Source organism: Talpa europaea (assembly GCF_964194135.1).
Source record: "Talpa europaea genome assembly, chromosome: 14".
In the NCBI taxonomy this organism is placed as follows: Eukaryota; Metazoa; Chordata; class Mammalia; order Eulipotyphla; family Talpidae; genus Talpa; species Talpa europaea.
The window spans coordinates 76,182,283-76,203,270 of NC_140082.1; the positions used below are offsets into that span (position 1 = coordinate 76,182,283).

The following is a 20,988-nucleotide window of genomic DNA, read 5'->3' on the forward strand; positions in this document are numbered from 1 at the left end:
CTGGGTATAGTCAGAAGCACGGGAGGGTGAGAGAATGCACCAGAGCCAGAGCGGGGAACAGAACAGGCAGACTGACGAAATACACTGCTGAGGGGAGCAGTGGGCGCGGCAGAAGAGTCTGCACGCCATGTGGGACCCTTGCCGGCAGCCGGGGATAACTGGTGCTGCAGAGGCTGTGGGCAGCATTGCAGCCCAGCACTCAACCGCTGTGCCGCCGGGGAGGCCCCTGTAACATTTTCTTAAAAAGAAAAGTAGTATACTTTAGCCTTAGCTTGTTAGGTGACTCAGGCCCACTTGGGGGTGGCTGATGGGAGACCATCTGATGAGGGGTCCACCAGCCTGGTCCAGCTCCCAGCATGCACTGGGATTGATAATGGTGGTGTTTGAAGAGACAATGAGAGGTCCCCTCAGCCACGGTGAAAGGAAATAGTCCTCAGATTGCTTGCTTAGGATTTAATTCCACTGCATTGTCAGAAAGTAGGTGAGTCTCATTGGGATAATGAAACTGGTGTTCACTTTTAGATGAGAGGTGGAAAGTTAAATGTTCAAGACGAAGCCATTGAAGCCCATCTAGAGCTAGTCTAGGGCAGAGCTATGGACTGTGGGGCTGCCCGTCACATCTTCCCTGGCCGTCGCCCCACGCAGCGCAAGGCTAGCAGCGCAAAGCAGAGCAGACTGCACGTGGAGAGCCCTGTCGCTGGTAGTGCTCCCACTCGTACACTTCTTGGGGGGGTGACACACAGGAAGGAATGTTCCCTCCCTGCTGGGGTCCGAGCTTACACCAGGACCAGGCTGAGAAGTGGGGGACGCAGGAGGCAGGTGGGGCACGTGGGCCGTGGCGAAAAGGAACCCGCCTCTCGTGCAGACAGGCCAGGAGTCCTTTCAGAACAGGCATTCAGCCTGAACCAGGGCTGAGGATTTGATATCTGTTGTCTCCATCTTTGCTCTTTTCAGGCTCTGTTGGTGGTTCTTGATTTTTTTTCTGCATGACCATATGAGTTGTGGAGTCAGTGTGTTGGTTTTTGACTGGACCATCGCTGGGAGTGTAGATCGAGTCAGGAATATTGACTTCCTTCCCAGTCTCTAGGCCTTGTGTCTTTTCGTGCCTTATTACCATGTCCAGGGCCTCCAGGACAATGGTGTGAAGACACGTTCTGGTCTGGAGCTCTGGAGGAAAGTGTGCAGTTTTTTGTAAATATCCTTTATCAGATTAGGTCGTTCCCCTCCTGCGTGGGTATTGCATTTGGGTTATTGAATTTTACCCAATGACTTTTCTTCTCTGCTGGGGTCTCATTTTTTTTTTTTTTTTAAAGATTTATTTATTTATTTATACAAGCACTGGGTACAGTCAGAAGCGTGGGAGGGTGAGAGAATTCACCAGAGCCAGAGCAGGGAACAGAACAGACAGACCGATGAAATACACTGCTGAGGGGAGCAGCGGGCGGCAGGAGAGGTCTGCGCGCCTGGAGTCTCATTTATTCTTGTAATGGGGTGCCTCCCTGGAAGATTAATGTTAAAAGAGAAAGAGGTGTTGGAATGGAGGCCCAGTTTCAGGAAAGGTGCTGAGGTACGGGCTGTGGCCGTCTCTGAGCATCGAGGCAGGGCCCAGCGAATGTCACTTGCCCAGCACACGAGCTCCCTGTTATGGGCCCCAGCTGCCCCTTCTGCGGCTCAGCCCCGTCAAGCCTCCCCACCCCAATGGTCACTCTGCTACCACAGGCATCCTGGAGTTCTTCCACCACCAACTCAAGGACATTGTTGAGTACGCGGAGCTAAAGACGGTGTGCTTCCAGAACCTTCGGGAGGTGGGCAACGCTGTCCTCTTCTGCCTCCTCATTGAGCAGAGCCTGGTGAGTGCTCAGCCCCCAAGCCCAGGGCAGAAGGTGCTGATGTTTATAATCCTTTCGGTAAGGGCTTTTGTGTGTAAGGTGAGATGTGGAGGAAGTTTCATTTTTCTGTCTGACATAACCAGTTGTTCTTCCTCCAGTGGCTGAAGGCCCCCCACCCTTTCCTTGGGGTCACCCTGTTATTTGCCTACTTTCTGTGGATCCCCTGGTCTATCTTTGGACTTTCTGCCACATCCATTGGTCCACATGTATGTCCGCCACATAAAAACATGTTGTCTCTCTTTATGGCTCTGACACAAGTCTTTTTATTTATTTATTTATTTTAAAGATTTGTTTATTTATGCATACAAGAGCTAGGGTACAGGCCAGAGATGTGGGGGGTGAGAGGATTCACCAGAGACAGAGCGGGGAACAGAACAGGCAGACTGACGAAATACACTGCTGAGGGGAGCAGCGGGTGAGTCAGGAGAGGTCTGCTGCGCCATGTGGGTAGCTCCCTGGCTGGCTGGGGATCGAACTCATGCTGCAGAGGCTGCGGATTACTTCACAGTGCGGTGCTTAATCCCTGGCACCACCAGGGAGACCCACTGATGTTAGTCTAGATAACATGTTCCCTACCTTCTTCTTCATGTTTATTGCCTGTCAGTGATCTTTGCTCTGCCTGGAAAGTTTGAGAATCTTGCCAAGCGTGTTGAAAAAGCTCACTGGCACTTCAGTAAGAATCACATTGCTCCTTTAGACCTACTTGGGGAGATCTTTGCTCTGTTGCTTCTTAAAGCAGCCTCTTGTTTTCAGGGCCTCCACTTTTGGCAGAGGCAGGGGTATGTTCTGTGCCCACCGGGGCCGGGGAGCCCTGTGCACAGTTCAGGGCATGCCAGGCCGCTGGGGCCCCAGGGGCTGGACAGGCTACCACTGGCACAGATGAAGAGGGAAAATGCGCTGGCTCACTTGTTGGGGGTCTGAGATTGGTTGTGGACACGTCCAAGAGCTGACCACCTCCCATCAGGACCTGCCTTTCTCAATTTTCTCCTGTCACGGGGTTGCTAGGCAGATCCTGTCACCATGGAGACCCCAACTGGCCCCCACCACTCCTGAACTTAGTGGTCACATGTGGGTGGTGGGTACCGTACTGGACAGCACATACAAAGAACATTTCCACCATTCCGGAGGGTTTTGTCAGACAGTGCTTCCTAGAGGGTTTCTTTACACTCAGTGCCAAGATGCGCCTTGTTCTTTGCACCAGAGGCGCATGTGCTGTGAGATAAGCTTCCTCACAAGATCTCTCTCTTTGTTCTAGTCTCTAGAAGAAGTGTGTGACCTGTTGCACGCAGCCCCTTTCCAGAACATCTTGCCGCGGGTACATGTGAAAGGTGAGCGTGCCCCTCGGACCTGGAGGTACAGGTGCATGGTCTGTGCGGCCAGGGCACTGACAGCATGTTTGAGGTTGGTGCTCTTTAGCCATCACTGGGAGTAACTGGAAGAGCATCTCTAGGCCTCTTCAAATGAATGTGGAATAGCTGAAAAAATTTTTTTTAAGATTTATTCATGCATAGCCTCCCCGGTGGCGCAGCATTTGAGCACTGGGCTGCAAAGCTGCCCACAGCCTCTGCAGCGCCAGTTCAATCCCTGGACGCCAGCGAGGGTCCCACATGGCGCGCAGACCTCTCCTGCCGCCTGCTGCTCCCCTCAGCAGTGTACTTTGTCAGTCTGCCTGCTCTGTTTCCCGCTCTGGCTCTGGTGAATTCTCTCACCCTCCCACATTTCTGACTGTACCTAGTGTTTGTGTAAATAAATCTTTAAAAAAAAAAGATTTATTCATGAATACAAGAACCAGGATATAGGGGAGATGTGTGGGGGGGGTGAGAGGATTCACCAGAGACAGAGCGGGGAACAGAACAGGCAGACAGATGAAATACACTGCTGAGGGGAGCAGCGGGTGAGACAGGAGAGGTCTGCCGCGCCATGTGAGTATCTCGCCGGCCAGTCAGGATCGAACCCGTGCTGCAGAGGCTGCAGACAGCTTCACAGCGCTGCACCCAACCCGCTGTGCCACCAGGGAGGCCCTGGAATTGCTGAAATATTTAGGACAGAAATGCTGTCTCTTGTAAAAAAAAGTGGTGGCATTGGTCATCCTTCAGGAGATGATGGGTATTGATTACTTCTGGTTTTCAATAACTTTTGAACAGTGACTATTAAGCAGATAATCCTTTCCATCAGTTTGAATTAAAATATCGAATGAGCCAGGTCTAGAAAGGTTTTAATGTAGAGTCTGCATATACATTCACTTAAAAATTTTTCTTCATTACTTTGCTTTGATAAAATTAAACTTCTGCAATAGTTTTTCAGACACAGGAAGAGTATAAAATATGTTTTCCACTGCAGAGGGAGAGAGACTCGATGCCAAGATGAAACGACTAGAATCAAAGTACGCCCCACTGCATCTGGTCCCCCTAATCGAAAGACTGGGGACCCCTCAGGTATGCATGCCGTGACCGCTGTCACTGGCGCCATTGGGCGTCCTCATTGGGCCATGGTGGGGTTGAGGCCAGGTGTGGGGGAGGCCTCATGAGGTTGGACAGGCCACTCAGCCCCATAGGCTGCTTCTCAGGGTCAGAACAGGGCCTCTTCGTGGGGTGGTTGTGATGTGTGAATGAGCCAAACGTGGGAAGGGCCTGGACCATCACCTGCACTGAGGTGTACCCAATAAAGGGTATTTGTTTCTATTGTCCATTCCTTCACGACGGAAGCTTTTTCATGGGTTTTTAAGAACAGAAGAAAGTGGGTGTCTCTGAGAAAGGGGGAAGGTGTAAGGGTAGAGTCCCGCTCTCCAGTGTCACCTGTGATCCTTCAGGGTTTCTCAGCCTCAGCGCTTTTGCCCTGTTGCACCAGGTAATTCTGTGTGCGGGGGCCAGTCCTGTGGGTTGTGGGATGTCTAGCCCTGCCCCTGGCCTCTACCCACTAAATGCCACCAGACCCACGCCAGGTTGTGACAGCCAGAAACGCTTCCAGAGTGTGCCAAGTACCCCCTGGAAGCAAGATCACGCTGTTGTATTGTATTGAACAGTTTTGACTGAAAATATCCAGTCTTGTAAGACATGTAGGTAATAGCTGACATACTTATTTTGTTGGTGCTTGTTTCTGTAAATCCTTTTCTGCAAGTAGAGATGGTTTCATGTTGAGTCAGAGACAGGACTGGAGTAGTGTGGTTCCAGCTCTTCAGCTTCCTCCTATGATTCATAATGTTCCATCCCTCATGCAGCAAATTGCAATAGCAAGAGAGGGGGACTTGCTGACCAAGGAGCGCCTCTGCTGCGGCCTGTCCATGTTTGAGGTCATCCTGACTCGCATCCGGACCTTCCTGGACGACCCCATCTGGCGCGGGCCCCTGCCCAGCAACGGGGTCATGCATGTGGACGAGTGCGTCGAGTTCCACAGACTGTGGAGCGCCATGCAGTTTGTCTACTGCATCCCTGTGGGGACACACGAGTTCACGGTCGAGTGAGTGGGTGTTCCTGGGGGCGGGCAGCAGCGGGCATCAGGCTAACAGAAGACCACATTCCTCTGGAAATGGGCCAGAAACTTGCTGAGCTGCTTTAAACCACTTCAGAGCAGTTCTTGCTTGACATCCCACATGTGGCACAGGACTAAGCTTCTAGGAATCTCTGAAGCCAGGGAAACTTAAGCAAGTCGGGTGTGCATTTTTCTGGATAGAAAGTCCACACCTTCATGAAGTTAGTCATGGAGGGTCCATGATCTAAAGAAAGTTCAGGAAACAGTGCACCAGGAGGACCCCCTCGAGGTATTTACCAAACCAAGGACCACCACCGGCTGCTCAGCTTCCCCTTCCTGGCCCTTCCCAGCGGCTGCAGGGACTGGCGTGGGGGCGAATGGCCTCTGGCTGACAGCTGGAGACGGACTCGTGAAAGACTTTGACTTTTTCTTAATCACCATTTCGATTGCTCGTTTCCAGGCAGTGCTTCGGCGACGGGCTGCACTGGGCGGGCTGCATGATCATCGTCCTGCTGGGGCAGCAGCGGCGCTTTGCGGTGCTGGATTTCTGCTACCATTTACTTAAAGTCCAGAAACACGACGGCAAGGATGAGATTATCAAAAACGTGGTATGTGGAAGTTTCACCAAAGAGCTTGCCTTTTATTTATAGAAGTTAAAGTTTTCCTGGGGATGTTTGCCATTGCAGTTACAGAAGGTGCTGGCAGCTGACATTTTCTTCTCATTCACAAAATGATACTAACCGGAAGGGGTGGGTAAAGCAGGCTGGCGGGTAATGTATTAATCGTTCTATTTTTCCTTTTCAAGGTACATAGATCTGTCCCACTTTGTTTTTTCTTCAAAGATTTATTTTTATTTATTTATGCATACAAGAGCTGGGGTGCGGGTCAGAGTGCAGGGGGTGAGAGGACTCACCAGAGACAAGAGTGGGGAGCAGAACAGGCAGATCTACTGAAATACACTAAGAGTCTGGGTGCTCCCCTTTATAGAGCTGTCCAGCATCTGCCTTCTCAGATGATGACATTTATTCTAGTCTTCGGGCTTCCTTTGTTTCAGCCAGAGTGTTTTTTAACTGCTTTTAAAATAACTTCTGTGTCTTTTTGTGTATTCTTTGTAATTGTATTCAAGAAAATACTCAGCTATTATCTTTTCAAATATTTTAGCCTTTCTCGTTTTGGGACTTGACGATTAGAATGTTAGATCTTATTCTGGTCTTCACATCTCTCACCCTACCGTAGCAATTTTCTATTACCCCCATGACAACTCTCTACAGACTTAGTGATTAAAAACACACCCACGTATTGGGCCTCCCCGGTGGTGCAGCTGTTGAGCGCTGGGTTGCGAAGCTGCCCGCAGCCTCTGCAGCGCCGGTTCGATCCCCGGCTGCTCCCTGGCCACTGGAGGAAGGTCCCACATGGTGCGCAGACCTCTCCTGCCGCCCGCTGCTCCCCTCAGCAGTGTACCTCGGTCCTTCTGCCTGCTCTGCTCCCTGCTCTGGCTCTGGTGAATTTTCTCACCCTCCCGCGCTTCTGACTATACCCAGTGTTTTTATAAATAATAAATAAATAAATCTTAAAAAACACACCCACGTATTAACTCAGTTTCTCTGGGCAAAAGTCTGGGTACAACCTGGCTCTGGGGCTTCCCTGCTTATCGTCTCAAATGGCCAAAATCAGTGTCCATGGGGCTCCTGGAGGCTACCAGCTCATTCGGGTGGGTGGCTGAATCCAGCTCCCTGGCAGTGGGAGGACGGGGGCCATTTCCTGGCTGGCTGTTAGCCCACATCACTTCTCTTGCTTCTTGTCCCGCTTCCGCTAGAGGAAGTTCTCTGCTCATGGGATGAGTGGATCCGCCTGGGTAATCCAGCATACGCTCCCAGTCTTAAAATCCATAACCTGGGCCTCCCTGGTGACGCAGGGGTTAAAGTCTCAGTGCTGTCAAGCTATCGGCAGCCACTGAGGCATGAGGCATGAGTTCTATCCCCAGCCGGGAAGCTGACCCGTATGGCACAGCAGACCTCTCCTATGTTGCCCTCAGCAGTGTATTTCAGTAGATCTGCCTGTTCTGCTCCCCACTCTGTCTCTGGTGAATCCTCTCATCCCCCACACCTCTGGCCTGTACCCCAGTTCTTGTATGCATAAATAAACAAACCTTAAAAAAAATAAATAAAATCCTCCACGTTAACCACATCTGCAAAGTCTCTTCCCTTTGGCAATGGAAGATTAACATTCACAAGGCCCAGGGGTTAGGGCACAGACATCTTTGAGGGGCCATTTTCTCTCTCACACCTTTTCCTTGACTCTCTGGGCTGTACCAAGTACCTTCTTCAGGTAGCTAATGATTTTAAAGATTTGATTGGGTTCTTCTTCAAATCTTAATTGATAATGTTATCTTCACTGAAGGTATCTTTTTTATTTCCTTTATTTTATATTCTTTTTTTTTTGTGTGTGTGGGACCCTCGCCGGCAGCCGGGGAACGAACTGGCGCTGCAGAGACTGCAGGCAGCCTCGCAGCCCAGCGCTCAACCTCTGCGCCACCAGGGGAGGCCCCCTATTTTATATTCTAACCTTTAATTCTGGTAGGGTTACCTAAAACTCTTCAGTTTTGTTTTTTGTGGTTTTTTTAGACTATTTGATTGAACTTAATTTGCTTTTCTCTGATTACTTTCACTTATGTTTCATCTACGGGGGCTGTTAGTAACCTGGGACCACTTTAGCCTAATTAGAGGGTTCTAGCTCTCTGAGGAGTTTGCATGCGTTGTCCGTCTTGCTCAGGCAGGGCCCGGAGAGCTCTGCGGGCCCTGCTGCTGTGGGAACCCGTGCCTGAGGAAGTCCTGGCTTCTGCTCTACCTCCTGCATATCCTTTTAGAAAACCACGTGTTTTTTGGTTTTTGCTGTTTTGTGTATGTGTTCTTTACCCTGTTCTATTATAGGACAGTCTGTCAAAACATCCTAAGTAAACAGAGCACTGAAACTTAGTTTACTGGTTTTTCCCCACTGACCACATTATTGTAATCTTCCCAGCTTTTAGCACAGGTTCTTAATACCCATTTGTTGAATGAGTAAGGCTGTATAAATGGGACAAACAAGACTCTCCAGTTAGTAGCATGAAACCAACAGAGAAATGTGTTCAAATGCAGAAATAGATTCCTTGTCCCAGTAAGCTGCCTAAGAGGGTAGATGTCAAGTTTGCAGTCATTTTTTGAGAAAATATTAAAATACTGATTTTTAATTATGATAGCCTTTGAAGAAGATGGTGGAGAGAATTCGCAAGTTCCAGATTCTGAATGATGAGATAATCACTATCTTGGACAAATACTTGAAATCAGGCGATGGGGAGAGCACACCTGTGGAGCACGTCCGCTGCTTTCAGCCACCCATCCACCAGTCCCTGGCCAGCAGCTGAGGGCAGTCACCTGTTCTCGAAGATTTCCCCGTACTGACTGCATTTAATAACTGTAAGGGCATGTTTTCCTTTCCGTAAACTATGTAGTGAGATTTTTAGGGCTATTTTTCAGTATCTCTGTGCAAGGGGGTGCTTTTCAATCTAAAAGCTTAATTTTATAAAATTGACTTATTTTTCTAGACTAAAATTGTATATGCTTTTGGTAATTAGAAACTGAGACTACTGGCTGCTAATAGTTGCTGTCATGTTCTTACAAAATTATTTCCCATTTTTCTATGGAATGTTCCAAAAGCTAGCTGTGTCATAAAGTGCTGCTGGGCTCATCCACTCCTCCCATAGCAAAGGGTCAGTAATGTTCAAGGAGAGATTTATGGACTTAAACAAGAAATTTACTACCAGCTAATTGTAATGAAACCCTGTGCTGATTAGAATTATTTTGCTTCTGTTTAGGGAATTTTTTGGTGTCTTTTATGAATAATCTTTTCTAAGTCCTTGTTCCCGTCCCTTTTTTGTGTCAGTGTTTGAGAAAAGTGAATGAAATTCTTTGACTCCAACTAAACCCAGTTGTGACAAAACCTAAATTGTGAGGTATGATTTATTAAAGATTAAAGAAATAAAACTAATGAAACCTCTAGTGTTCATTTCCTCTGATCCTGTGCCCAGGACTTGGGCAGGTTTCTCTACTTACCTGAACGCACAGACTGAATGCACTAGACTCAGAGCGCAGAGTCTAGGTTACCTGCAGCCTGGAGAGAGACTAGATCCAGAGAGGGAGTAATGTCCATATGCCTTTGGAAACAGCACTGAAGTCCAGGAACATCGCACTTGCTACAGATCACAGAATCTATGTGTTGTACTGCTTAACCTTGAGTTCTGTGAAATGGTACTTGTTTTTTAATTTTCCCTTTTTTTTTGTGTGTGTGTGGGACCCTTGCTGGAGGCCGGGGATCGAACCAGCGCTGTAGAGGCTGCGGGCAGCCTCGCAACCCAGCGCTCAACCGCTGCGCCACCAGGGGAGGCCCTTTTAATTTTTCTTTCTTTTAGGAAAAAAGCTGCCTAAAAATGTTGCTTTAGGTGAAGTGAACTAATAACCCTGGGGCCAGTATTCTGCTACTACAGATAAAGAGGTACTATCTGTGCTCACCCTATACTGAAAGTATAGAATGATGAAAATTTAAGATTAAGGACTAATTTAAATAGCTCATATTACTGAGTTTTGTAAGATTTAATTATAAACCACAATAAAATGTAATAAAAATTTATGTACAACACAATTTCAAGTGCTGTGAGATGATAATTAAAAATTTATCATTATTAATCTGTGCATTCTCGATTAGGGCAATTATTACCCCCAAGGGGGTGAAAATTGGTTTTTACTCAATTCTGAACAAAGCACAGATATAGGTACAGTACATAAATATACAACATATCTGTGGTATTAAAATTACATGGGTTGAGGCAATTAGAAAAAAAAAGTCTAAAAATAATGGGGGAAAACATTTATGTCATGAAACTTAGAGACTCAACTTTGCCCTGATAAATCCAGTGGAGAGCTGTGTCAGATGTTAATGCCATCAGTCATCATGTGAGGGCCCCATGCCCCCCCCAAACAAGGACAGTGAGGGGCCGGCAGTGGCTGGTTATAGAGCAGGGTCAAGGTCAACCACTGTGAATGACCTAGGGTGGAAGCAGTGGCCTGGGAACAGCCCGTGTTCTCCCACTACCCACGAGGACACGAATTTGGTCAACGGTTTTTTTTTTTAAGGGCCATTAATTTGCTATGAATGGATCGTTCTGAAGTTGCTTGGAGGTCACCGTACAATGGTACATTTTTTGCATGTTTGAAGTTTTCCACTAAGTATTTTTCATGGATGTTTTTAAAAGACCAAAATACATAGAGTTCTAAACAAACTCTTAAAGTAAAATACTTGGTACAAAGAAGCCATATTTTACAAACATTTTAAGATCGTTCTAAGCATTCAGACTTAGAAAAGAACTTTACTTTCTTTATTATAGGCTAAATTTAAGAAACTCCCCCTGGTCTTCTAGGGTAGTTAGAAGATCTAAATGACGGTAACTCATGAAAATATATTGAAAAATACAAAAGTTGAAATAAAATGGTAATCAACTTTCCAGGTATTAAGCTTAGAGTAGCCAAGAAATAAAACCATCCAGGCTGCAAAGCAGGAACTCAGACTCAGGTGGGTGGGTTCGTTTAGGTGCCATCTAGAAAGGCCCTCAAATGGCCCTCCTTCAAAGGCCCTCCTTCATTCATTCAATAACTTAAGATTCTCAAAACTGTCATTTTCAAAATTAAAATCACTGAATTGGGAGTCATTTTCCCAAGTAAGGTGTGTGACAAGATACTGTGCTAAGAAATTTCATTCTTTTTTAAATAAAAAGGCCTTAAAATGGTCAGGGATTGATGAAGCGGGGATGACAAATGTACATTTCAGACTCTCATCACCAATGAAAAAATAAAGCACTTTTATAGACTTAAAACTCATTAATGCATTTAGATTTTGGTGAAGGAAAGTTTTAAAATACCCCCCAATAACAACAGAAATTGGCCATGTACTGAGGTCATTTTAGTGGGCTACCGTCATTTAAATATAAGAAAAGTAATTTCTTGGTCCCAATTAGCGAACCCTTAAAAAAGATTGTCTCTGGAGAACATTGAGGACAGTGCTTCTCAGACACATGATAATCAAATTCACTTTATAACAGAATTCTATATTAACATTACATCCTTCTCAAAAAGAGAAAGATTTCCATTTCTTCGAGAGACATTTTCACCAGTGTGTTGTTCAATTCCACAGGTTAAGCTTTCTTCATCATTATTAAGAACTTCATACATATTAGAGAGATTGCCATTCATTGCTTTTTCGTCTTTTCGAAAAGACACTGGCAGGCTTGCTAGACTAAAGCTGACGTCTTTAAAGGCATGCAACAAGAATATTCCCAGAATGATTGTGAAGAAGCCACTCAAAGTACCAATGACATCATCAACAGGCATATCTTGCCACTCCTTAAAAAGAATAGCTGAACAAGTTAAAACTGATGTTGTAAAGAATACATAATATATTGGAGTCACGATGGAAGTGTTGAATATATCCAGCGCCCTGTTCAGATAATTAATCTGTGTGCTCACACAGACTATAAGGCTCAGCAGCAGAATCCAGGCCAGGGGTTGACGCAACACAGGCTTTCCAGCAAACAGCTCTTTGATAGCAATGCCCAGGCCCTTCGCACAGGAGACTGAGAATGCCCCAATCACAGAGCAGATAGTTATGTACACGAGAATGTTTGTCTGTCCATGGCGAGGTCCCACCACGCAGATTAATATCAAGGACACAATGACCACAAGTGTGGCAAAGATCACAAAACCTAGAAGAGGCAGAGAAAATTTCTATTTAGTCAAAAGTTTAAGTGGGGCCTCCCTGGTGGCGCAGGGGTTAAAGACACAGCACTATCAACCTATCACCAGCCACTGCCATGTGAGTTCGATCCCTGCCCAGGGAGGCGACCCACATGGCGCAGCAGACCTCTCCTGGCTCGCCCGCTGCTCCCCTCAGCAGTGTATTTCAGTAGATCCGCCTGTTCTGCTCCGCACTCTGTCTCTGGTGAATCTTCTCACCACTGCCTACACCCCAGTTCTTATATGCATAAATAAATAAAAATAAATCTTAAAAAAAAAAAAAAGTATCTAACAACAGACAGAAACTGATTCACATTTAAGCACGTTAGTGGGTAATTTCAGACAAGAGCAGAGGATATCCTAACAGTTTCTAACGACAAAAGATGACAACATACAAAAGATAAAGAATCAACATAAGACAGACAATAAAGTCACAGTAAAATGAAGATATTCTGACATACACAAACTCCCAAAAATCTCTTCTGTGTCTTTGTCTCCTATAAGAGTGGCTCAACCAAAACAAAGGGGCAAACCCAGGATCAGAAGATAAAAGATCTAAGAAAAAATAAAAGTTGAAGGGGATCTCCCAGGATGCTGGTGAAATAAAATCCATGACAACTGTGGTAGAGACCCCGAGACACCAGTTTAGACTGAGGACTGAAACACATGCTTTGGCAAAAAAGATTTCCAAAAGAAAACCTACTGTGGGCCTCCCCTTGTGGCACAGTGGTTGAACGCTGAGCTGCAAAGCTGCCCACAGCCTCTGCAGCGCCGGTTCGATCCCCAGCTGCTCCCCAGCCACCGGAGGAGGGTCCCACATGGCGCGCAGACCTCTCCTGCCGCCCGCTGCTCCCCTCAGCAGTGTACTTCGGTCCTTCTGCCTGCTCTGCTCCCCGCTCTGGCTCTGGTGAATTCTCTCACCCTCCCGCGCTTCTGACTATACCCAGTGCTTGTATAAACAAATAGATAAATCTTTAAAAAAAAAAAAAAAAAAAAGAAAGAAAGAAAGAAAGAAAACCTAGTGTTCTGCCTCATTGAGTACAAGTGGCCGCCCGAGGAGTCCGGCGAGTACTACATGCTGCAGGAGGTCACCGAGTACCTGGGCGTGCCCTCCTTCAAGCGCAAGTACCCAGATTTAGAGCGACGTGATTTGTCTCATAAGGAGAAACTCTACCTGAGAGAGCTGAACGTCATCACCGAGACTCAGTGCACCCTAGGCCTGACGGCGCTGCGCAGCAATGAGGTGACTGACCTGATGATCAAGGAGTACCCCGCCAAGCACGCCGAGTACTCAGCCATCCTGCAAGAGCGGGAGCGCCAGCGCATCACCTACCACAACAAGGAGTACTCGCAAATGCAGCAGCAGAACGCCCAGAAAGTCGAGGCCAGCAAAGTGCCCGAGTACATCAAGAAAGCGGCCAAGAAGGCAGCGGAATTCAACAGCAACCTGAACCGGGAGCGCATGGAGGAGCGCCGGGCCTATTTCGACCTGCAGACACATGTCATCCAGGTGCCGCGGGGCCGGTTCAGGGTCCTGCCCACAGGGCGCACCCAGGTCAGCTCGTACCCCGTGGCGCTCATCCCCGGCCAGTTCCAGGAGTACTACAAAAGGTATTCGCCGGACGAGCTGCGCTACTTGACGCTGAACACGGCGCTCTACGAGCCCCCCCTGGACCCTGAGCTCCCCGCTCTGGACAGCGACGGCGACTCGGACGACGCTGAGGATGGGCGCTGCGGGCAGCTCCGCGGGCAGCGTGTCCGAGGGGGACGGCCTTCCGGACGGCCAGGAGGAGCCCTTCCAGGGACGACAGAGGCCCAAGGATAAGGCCGCAACGCCAAGGAAAGACGCTGCCAAGCGTTCTGTACTGTCCAAGTCAGTGCCCGGGTACAAGGTAGAAGAAAAAAGCCCCTGACTCGGCTCCCTCCCGCCCAGCCTCCCTGAGCGCCTGCTCCCGTCTCCGCGGACGGCGCCGCCCGCTCCCTCTCCTGGGCGGCTTTCTGTCTCTCTGGCTCTGGGCTGGCTTTTGTTTTCTGTATTTGCACAATTTTTAAGAGAATCTTTTCTGCTTTTAAAAAAAAATAAAAATAAAAAAAAGAAAACCTAGTGTTCTGTAAGTTAGTGACAGGAGAAATAGACCAGTGGGGAAGAGTTTCAGGATTTCTGATACATTCATAAAAAACTAAGCAAAAAATGATCAAAAGTCATGCAAAAAAGGATAAGTATTGTGTATCGAGAAGAAAGTTCTGTAGTGAACTCAACTATACAGAAAGATGAACTCTTTTTGTATAGAAAACTCCATGGTTAGAACTGGAGGGGACTGTGCTAAGCGAAGTCAGTCAAGAAGAGAAAGTATTGGATGGTGTTTGTTACATGTAGAATACAGAGAAACAAAAAAAACGGTCAGATAAAGCCCAACCAATGACAAACCCTAGAAAGCTACCAGAGGGGGGAGGGCAAAGGGTGTCTTGATGGTGGGTGAGGTGTGGTAATGACACGTGAAGAGGGTGATCCTTTACCTCTAAATCATACACAATGTTGTCAACTGGTGTTATCTCAATGAAGAAGTCAGGCAGTAAAAATAAGTAAACACCTTAAACAAACTGAACAGACAGAAGAGGTAATGCCTAAAGTTAAGGAAGAAGTAGTAACATAAGCAAATTGTCTAGAGACACAGTTACAGACTAGAAAAAACAAGGAATTAGGGGCTAGGGCAAGGAGAGGAAAACACTGATCAGGTAAAATAACTTACCTCTTTATGTGGCTAAAGATTAAAAAGTAAAATACTGTAGGACTAATAAACTTCCCTTTTAGTTCTTACCCGGATCTCCTAGCTTGTCAGACATTTCCTTTAACGTCTCGATCTCCTCCTCTTTTGGAGCATGAATAACCATAACTGTGGATCCTAAAATACTTAGCAAACAACCAATTTTCCCATGAAGATTAAGTCTTTCATTTAGAAAGTATGAAGAGAGAATGGCACTAAAATAGAAAGACGGAGAACATTAAAATTATCAGCAACTTTTTTTCATTATTAAATATCAAAGCAACCCAGAATTTAAATTACTGAACTCAAAATAGAGTACTGTGAACTTAGGAAGAGTCTGGCTTTGAGCTAAGGTAAAGAAAATGCACACTCATTCATAAAATGAAAGTTTCTCAGGGACTGCCTGCATCACTATACACCAAACCAGTAGAGTGACCATCTTTCTACCGTAGAAAGCCAATACAGCAAGGCTTTGTACAATTTTACTACCTAATTAAGATTTTTTTTTTGTTGTTGGACCCTCGCCGGCAGCCAGGGAACAAACCAGCGCTGCAGAGGCTGCGGGCTGCCTCGAAGCCCAGCGCACAACCGCTACACCACCAGGGGAGGCCCTAATTACTATTTTACATCCAAGACAATAGTTAAAATTTGTTCATCTTTAATTTATCCCTACTGCTTGATGCATCCTTCTTAATATGTTTATGTAATTCTTTATAATTTGACTACTAATTAAGTCCTCAAGTTTTAATACTTTATAGCTTATTTTAGCCAAATCTAAGAATACAGTGTAAACTTTTAAGAATGGCAAAATACACAAAAAATTAAAGGTAAAACACATGTACCATAATATATATCCTTCCTTACTTGTATCTTGAAAAATTATATAACATGTATCTTTTTTAATATATATATATATATATAAATGACAGAATGCCAGATTTTGGAAATAGTAACCAAAATCCAAATCTCACTGTGGGTTTAGTTTTTGAGCTAGCCACTAAAATAATAGAAAGTGTGTAACCGCTCCTTCCAAACAAGTGCCCAGGCTGACTGTTCAGGATCCCACCCATCAATGATTTTCTGTAGTGGGTATAGTCTATCCATCACCAACAGTCACCTACAAAAGCACACGTGTCAAATGATCAATATTTTAACAGGCACAACTTAGAATTTAAAAAATTTCAAATTAAAGTAGAATTATTGCTGGTTGTAATTACAAGCAAGACAAAGCAAAAAGGAACTTTCTCCCACAAACTGGCAGCTTACCATGCACAGAAGGTAACTTTTTACAAGCAAATTATTATTCAACATTAAAAAAAGTCCTTAAGGTTGTTTAAATTATGCTGACCATGTGTAATCAAATGGCACTGAGTGTTTTTCAGATTGAAATGCCGACTGTTGCTTCTACACCAGAAGCGTGATGTCCTTACCTTACTAAGACACTGAGAGCTCCTAGTGGTGTCACTAGGGTGGCTGGTGCAAAGGCGTACGCAGCAAAGTTGGCCACCTCACCTGCTCCCACTAGGATGGACAAAAAAAAAAAAAAACCTCTCAGATATGACCATATTTACTCAAAATGGAAATGTCTACATTTACTCACATATTGTTACATAATACTTCAATTATATTAGGTACTTTCTTATTTTCTCCCACCTAATCCTAAGGAATCTCCTGTAAGTTATCAACATTCAAGTACACACCAATTAGAAATGACACAAATCTACAATTTTAATTGAAGAGATCTAATTTATGCTTGCAGGTAAGTTTAACAGAAAATTTTAATAGATATTTATATCCTTGGACAACAACTGCAAATCAATTAAAAGCAGTGAAAGTCTCAAGTCTTTTTCACTGACTCTACTTTTATTTAAAAACATCGCCCAAAATATCTTCACGGGTACCTATGTGCCAGGTGCCATTCTAGGAACCGAAAATACAGCAGGGCAGCAAAACCAAAACACTGCTTTCATGAAACTTCTATTTTAGTGAGGGAAGACAGACAAACAAGTGCATGTCCAGTGCGCACGGTACCATGAAGAAAACCTAAGGGAGGGAAGGACTAAGGTACCTGGCAAGAGCACTCTGATGGGAACCTGACCAGTGGGCTATGATTCGGGTTTCACTGCAAGCTGTCTGGGGGAAGCACCCCACGAAAGGAGAACAGCAAGTACAAAACCCTTACTCAAGACCATGTCTGGCACATCTGAAGGCAAGTAAGCCAGTGACAGGAGAGTCACAGCCACATCACAGAGGATGCCTGTGCGATCAGGAAAGAATTTCATCAGTTGAAAAGTCACTGGAGAATCGCATACCAGGCAGGAACTGATCTCTCTGTTTTCCAAAATGGTTATGCCAGGTTTCACTTAGCAGTGTATGACAGCTCCGCGTTCCAGTCTCCTTAACACTTGCTGTTGTCAAATTTGAACAATTACTATGCTGTTCACAGAGAACTGGTTACTTTATTATGCTTTTAAATGTGCATTTCCCTATCTTTTCTCAGATTTATAATGAAGCGTATCCCATTATTTTTAAGTATAGCAGGTGGCAATGTAAACATTTCATTTTTTAACTGTTGATGATATATATAAGTACAACTGAGTTTTTACATGTTTACTTTGTATCTAACAATGTTGCTCAATCTTTATAATCTCTCTATATATATATTCTTTGGATTTTTATAACCACTATCACAAAAGGAACTTACATATTCCTTTCTAATTTCCTTTCTTCCCTTATTGTATTGGCTTGAAATTCCAGTAAAACGTTGAAAGAATGATAAGGTCATTTGCTTATTCCAGTTTCAAGAAGAAAGCCTTTAATATTTCCCTATTTTGGTACTAATTGTGTGATTATTTAGTTTGGTTTTGTCTTAGAAACCCTTTATAATATTAAGGATATTTACTTATTTATTTGAAATGGTTTCTTTGTAATCATGAATAGTTGCTGAATTTTACAGAAACAGTCATGTAATTCTGCTCCTTCAATTTCATGGCTATTATAGTAATTGGTTTTCCAAAGTTATACCAACATTGCATTGCTAGGGTAAGTCTAACTTGCTTGAAGTATTATGTTATTTAGAGAAATATTCCACTTTTCTATTTCCTCTTCAGTCTTGATAGATTTTACTTTTCTAGAAATTTGTCTACTTTACCTAAGTTTTTATACTTACTGGAACAAAACTGTTCATCCAGTTAAAATCTACAACACCTGAACTACAACATGAGATTAAATCAAGTACCGCTAACAATTCCACCTTCTCTTTTTCTTGATCAGTTTAAATTTGTCAATTCTGACCATATACTAATTAACCTTTGTTTTCCACTTAAATAAATTTAGCTCTTCTCTATATTTATTTACATCATGCTGCATTCTGAGGTTTATTTTCACCATTCTTGTCCTATAATTAGATACTTCACCTTTCTTATTTTCAATTCTGTGTATTTTAAACCATAAATTTTACTGTAATTACTTCAGTTATACGCCACAAGTTAGGATATTTTGTATTTGGCACCAACATATTATTTTCATTAAAAAATAGGATTTAGTTTTAAAATACGCTAGTAAGGGGAGACTATAATTATACCTGCAAACATTTCAATATATTAACTGTGTTTTCCTGCAACATTCTCCATACTTACTTGATAGCAGTCCAGCCCACCACAACCATTCTTTAAGATATGCATGGCCACCTTGACCTGCGAATGAAAAATCATTTCACTTCTTTGGAAAACCAGTAGACTCTTCTATAAATTATGCCAACTTTCAGTAATGACAGATTTAAAAGTTATCTCACTTGTTGATTATTACAACTTTAAATAAAGGTTTCATCATGATTATATGACAGAGTTTCTCAGATAATATTTTATCTTAGAAAAGGAAATGTGAAAATGTTAAGTGAAGGAATTAAATTAATCCTTACATTCAAATCATACTTCATTCTTTTGTAAACTCAGCTTCAATAAAGTAAAGGGAATGAACCAAAAAGAAGAAGCCAAACTTCAAATTAATTAGTCTGAAAGCAGGTAAGTCATTTAGGTGTGGGGAAGCTCATTTATGAGGAAGCACACTTGGAGAATGGGGTCCTATAATGACCAGAAGTAAGACTGAGCACTGCTCATGGTCTGGGGCTAATAAGGATGCTCATCGTTCTTTCTCTCTGGAACTCCCTCCCAACTAAACTAATAATAAAATCAAGCAATCAGTACTCAAACCAGTGCTCAAAAGAGAAAAACCAGTGCAAGCAAACTGACCATGGACAATCAATGTCTGCCTTACGCCCATGAATAAGGGATATACTTTTTCAAGCAGTGCATGCTAATACTCTGTTCTGTCCCGTAAACTCCAGTAAAGGCTAATTGTTTCAAGACTGCCTTAGTAAGTTTGGTCACAGAAAAGGCACTGGGGAGAGGGAAAAGTTGGTATTTTTCACTGCCAAAGCAGGTCTCCCCATTAGGTCAGAACCACATTTAGAATTGAGGCAGACTGACTGATGGCACATAGCATAACACAACAGAATGCTGGAGTTCTGAAGGCACCAAATGAAGAAATCAGAGTGACAGTCAATTACCCCCAGTCTCGTGACTCATCAGCAGTTTATGGAGAAACAACTTGTATCACCCTTTAGAAGTTCATTGAACTGAGTACTCTTCAACCCAGGGAAGTCCTGTCTTTCCTTCCCACCCATGAGATCATCAGGAAAATTGTCTAGGATAAAAGCCAGAACTTCTATTATAGACGAAGATCCTAGCCGTTAATAAGATTTCTTCTATTCTTCCTTCCTTCTTGGAAAATACATCAAAATTTTAAAAAAAAGGCTAAATGCTACCTGGGCTTCAGTCCCTATTTCCACTGTCGTTAAACATAAACAATCTCTTTACTTTTCATTTTTCTCATTACAAATCAACACTTGATTCTCTACAAACATCTACAAGCTCTTGCACAGGCTCAATATGCACAGTAGAAATGAAGATAAGATTTTCAGTTACAGAGCCTGAGTACATAAGACACATGGTATCATTCAGAGTCACACAGGGCACCACCTACCTGCTCTCATGGAGCCTTTCCTGGCAAGTCGCAGAAGGCCTTTTTTTTTCAAAATGAAACTCCCTCCAATGAAAATGCTGGAGCTCATAGCCAATCCCAGACCAATATAAAAGTCATATTTTCCACGCCCTTGGGTCATTTCGTTTGTTACTTAAGAAGTTCCTGTGAATCACATTGATCACAAAACAGAGAAATTGCTGGTGCTGGAGGCAAGATGACCTACTTTTCAAATCTACAATGCAAAAAAAAAAAAAAAAAAAAGTTTCAGAGAACGAACATGATAGCTCACTCACATGTAATTCAATTTTTACTCCATTTTTCATAAAGGAAGAATATCTTCTCTATAATTACAACTGATAATACACTTATTTAAAGGGCCTCCCTGGTGGCACAGGGGTTAAAGACACAGCGCTATTAAGCTGTCGCCAGCCACTGCAGCACGAGTTCCATCCCCAGCCAGAAAGAAACCCACATGGCACAGCAGACTTCTCCTGTCTCACCTGCTGCTCCCCTTAGCAGTGTATTTCAGTAGATCTGCTTGTTCTGCTCCCCACTCTCTGGTGAATCCTCTCACCCCCACCCCCCGCCCCCACACCTCTGGCGTACAACCCAATTCTTGTATGCATAAATAAATAAATCTTTTTAAAAAATACACTTATTTAAATTTCATGCTAATCTAATTATATTTCTTTTATTTATGACAAAAGATGAGATCATGACATAAAAACCATCTTTAAAAACAGAAGTCGCAGAAGAGACATTGGTGGTTGCCAGAGACAGGGTGAGGAGTGGTGGGGGGAAATACAGGTGAAGGTGGTCAAGGGTACAAACCTCTAATGAGATACACCTATTGGGGCACAGAGGAAGAAGGCAGATTTCACATTATTTTCTCAGCAGAGGATGAGTCTACAGACAGATGTTTGTGGTTCTGTTGGACTTTTTTTGGACTTTTTTTTTTTTTTTTAATATGTACAAGGACCGGTGTACAGGCCAGATTCGTGG

At 44.2% G+C, this 20,988-nt stretch overlaps 3 protein-coding genes across 7 annotated transcripts in view; 2 read left to right on the forward strand and 1 right to left on the reverse strand.

Moving 5' to 3' along the window:
* The window catches only part of CYFIP1 (cytoplasmic FMR1 interacting protein 1), a gene marked incomplete at both ends in the record, with an annotated part of 57,490 nt that extends 48,730 nt beyond the window's left edge, over positions 1-8,760 (forward strand). For all 5 annotated transcript variants that reach the window (XM_084254477.1, XM_084254476.1, XM_084254480.1 and 2 more), the window contains 6 exons: positions 1,720-1,850; positions 3,145-3,217; positions 4,230-4,324; positions 5,107-5,345; positions 5,818-5,965; positions 8,596-8,760. In XM_084254477.1, the coding sequence (XP_084110603.1) occupies positions 1,720-1,850; positions 3,145-3,217; positions 4,230-4,324; positions 5,107-5,345; positions 5,818-5,965; positions 8,596-8,760 (851 nt within the window). The remainder of the gene's footprint in view (positions 1-1,719; positions 1,851-3,144; positions 3,218-4,229; positions 4,325-5,106; positions 5,346-5,817; positions 5,966-8,595) is intronic.
* A 2,731-nt stretch (positions 8,761-11,491) lies between these two features.
* NIPA2 (NIPA magnesium transporter 2) lies at positions 11,492-20,451 on the reverse strand (the record flags this gene model as incomplete). The annotated part of the gene is made up of 5 exons (XM_084254064.1): positions 19,987-20,451; positions 18,582-18,638; positions 16,374-16,464; positions 14,998-15,158; positions 11,492-12,147 (listed from the first exon to the last, which is right to left on the reverse strand). The coding sequence occupies exons 1-5, from the start codon at positions 20,123-20,125 to the stop codon at positions 11,492-11,494; spliced, it is 1,104 nt and encodes a 367-aa protein (XP_084110190.1). The 5' UTR covers positions 20,126-20,451.
* LOC311183605 (PHD finger protein 10-like) lies at positions 13,197-14,091 on the forward strand (the record flags this gene model as incomplete). Its single annotated transcript, XM_084253149.1, is given in 2 exon segments — positions 13,197-13,903; positions 13,905-14,091. Coding segments are annotated over 2 exon segments (894 nt in total), but the record flags the coding sequence as incomplete, so codon positions are not given.
* Positions 20,452-20,988: the final 537 nt, after the last annotated feature.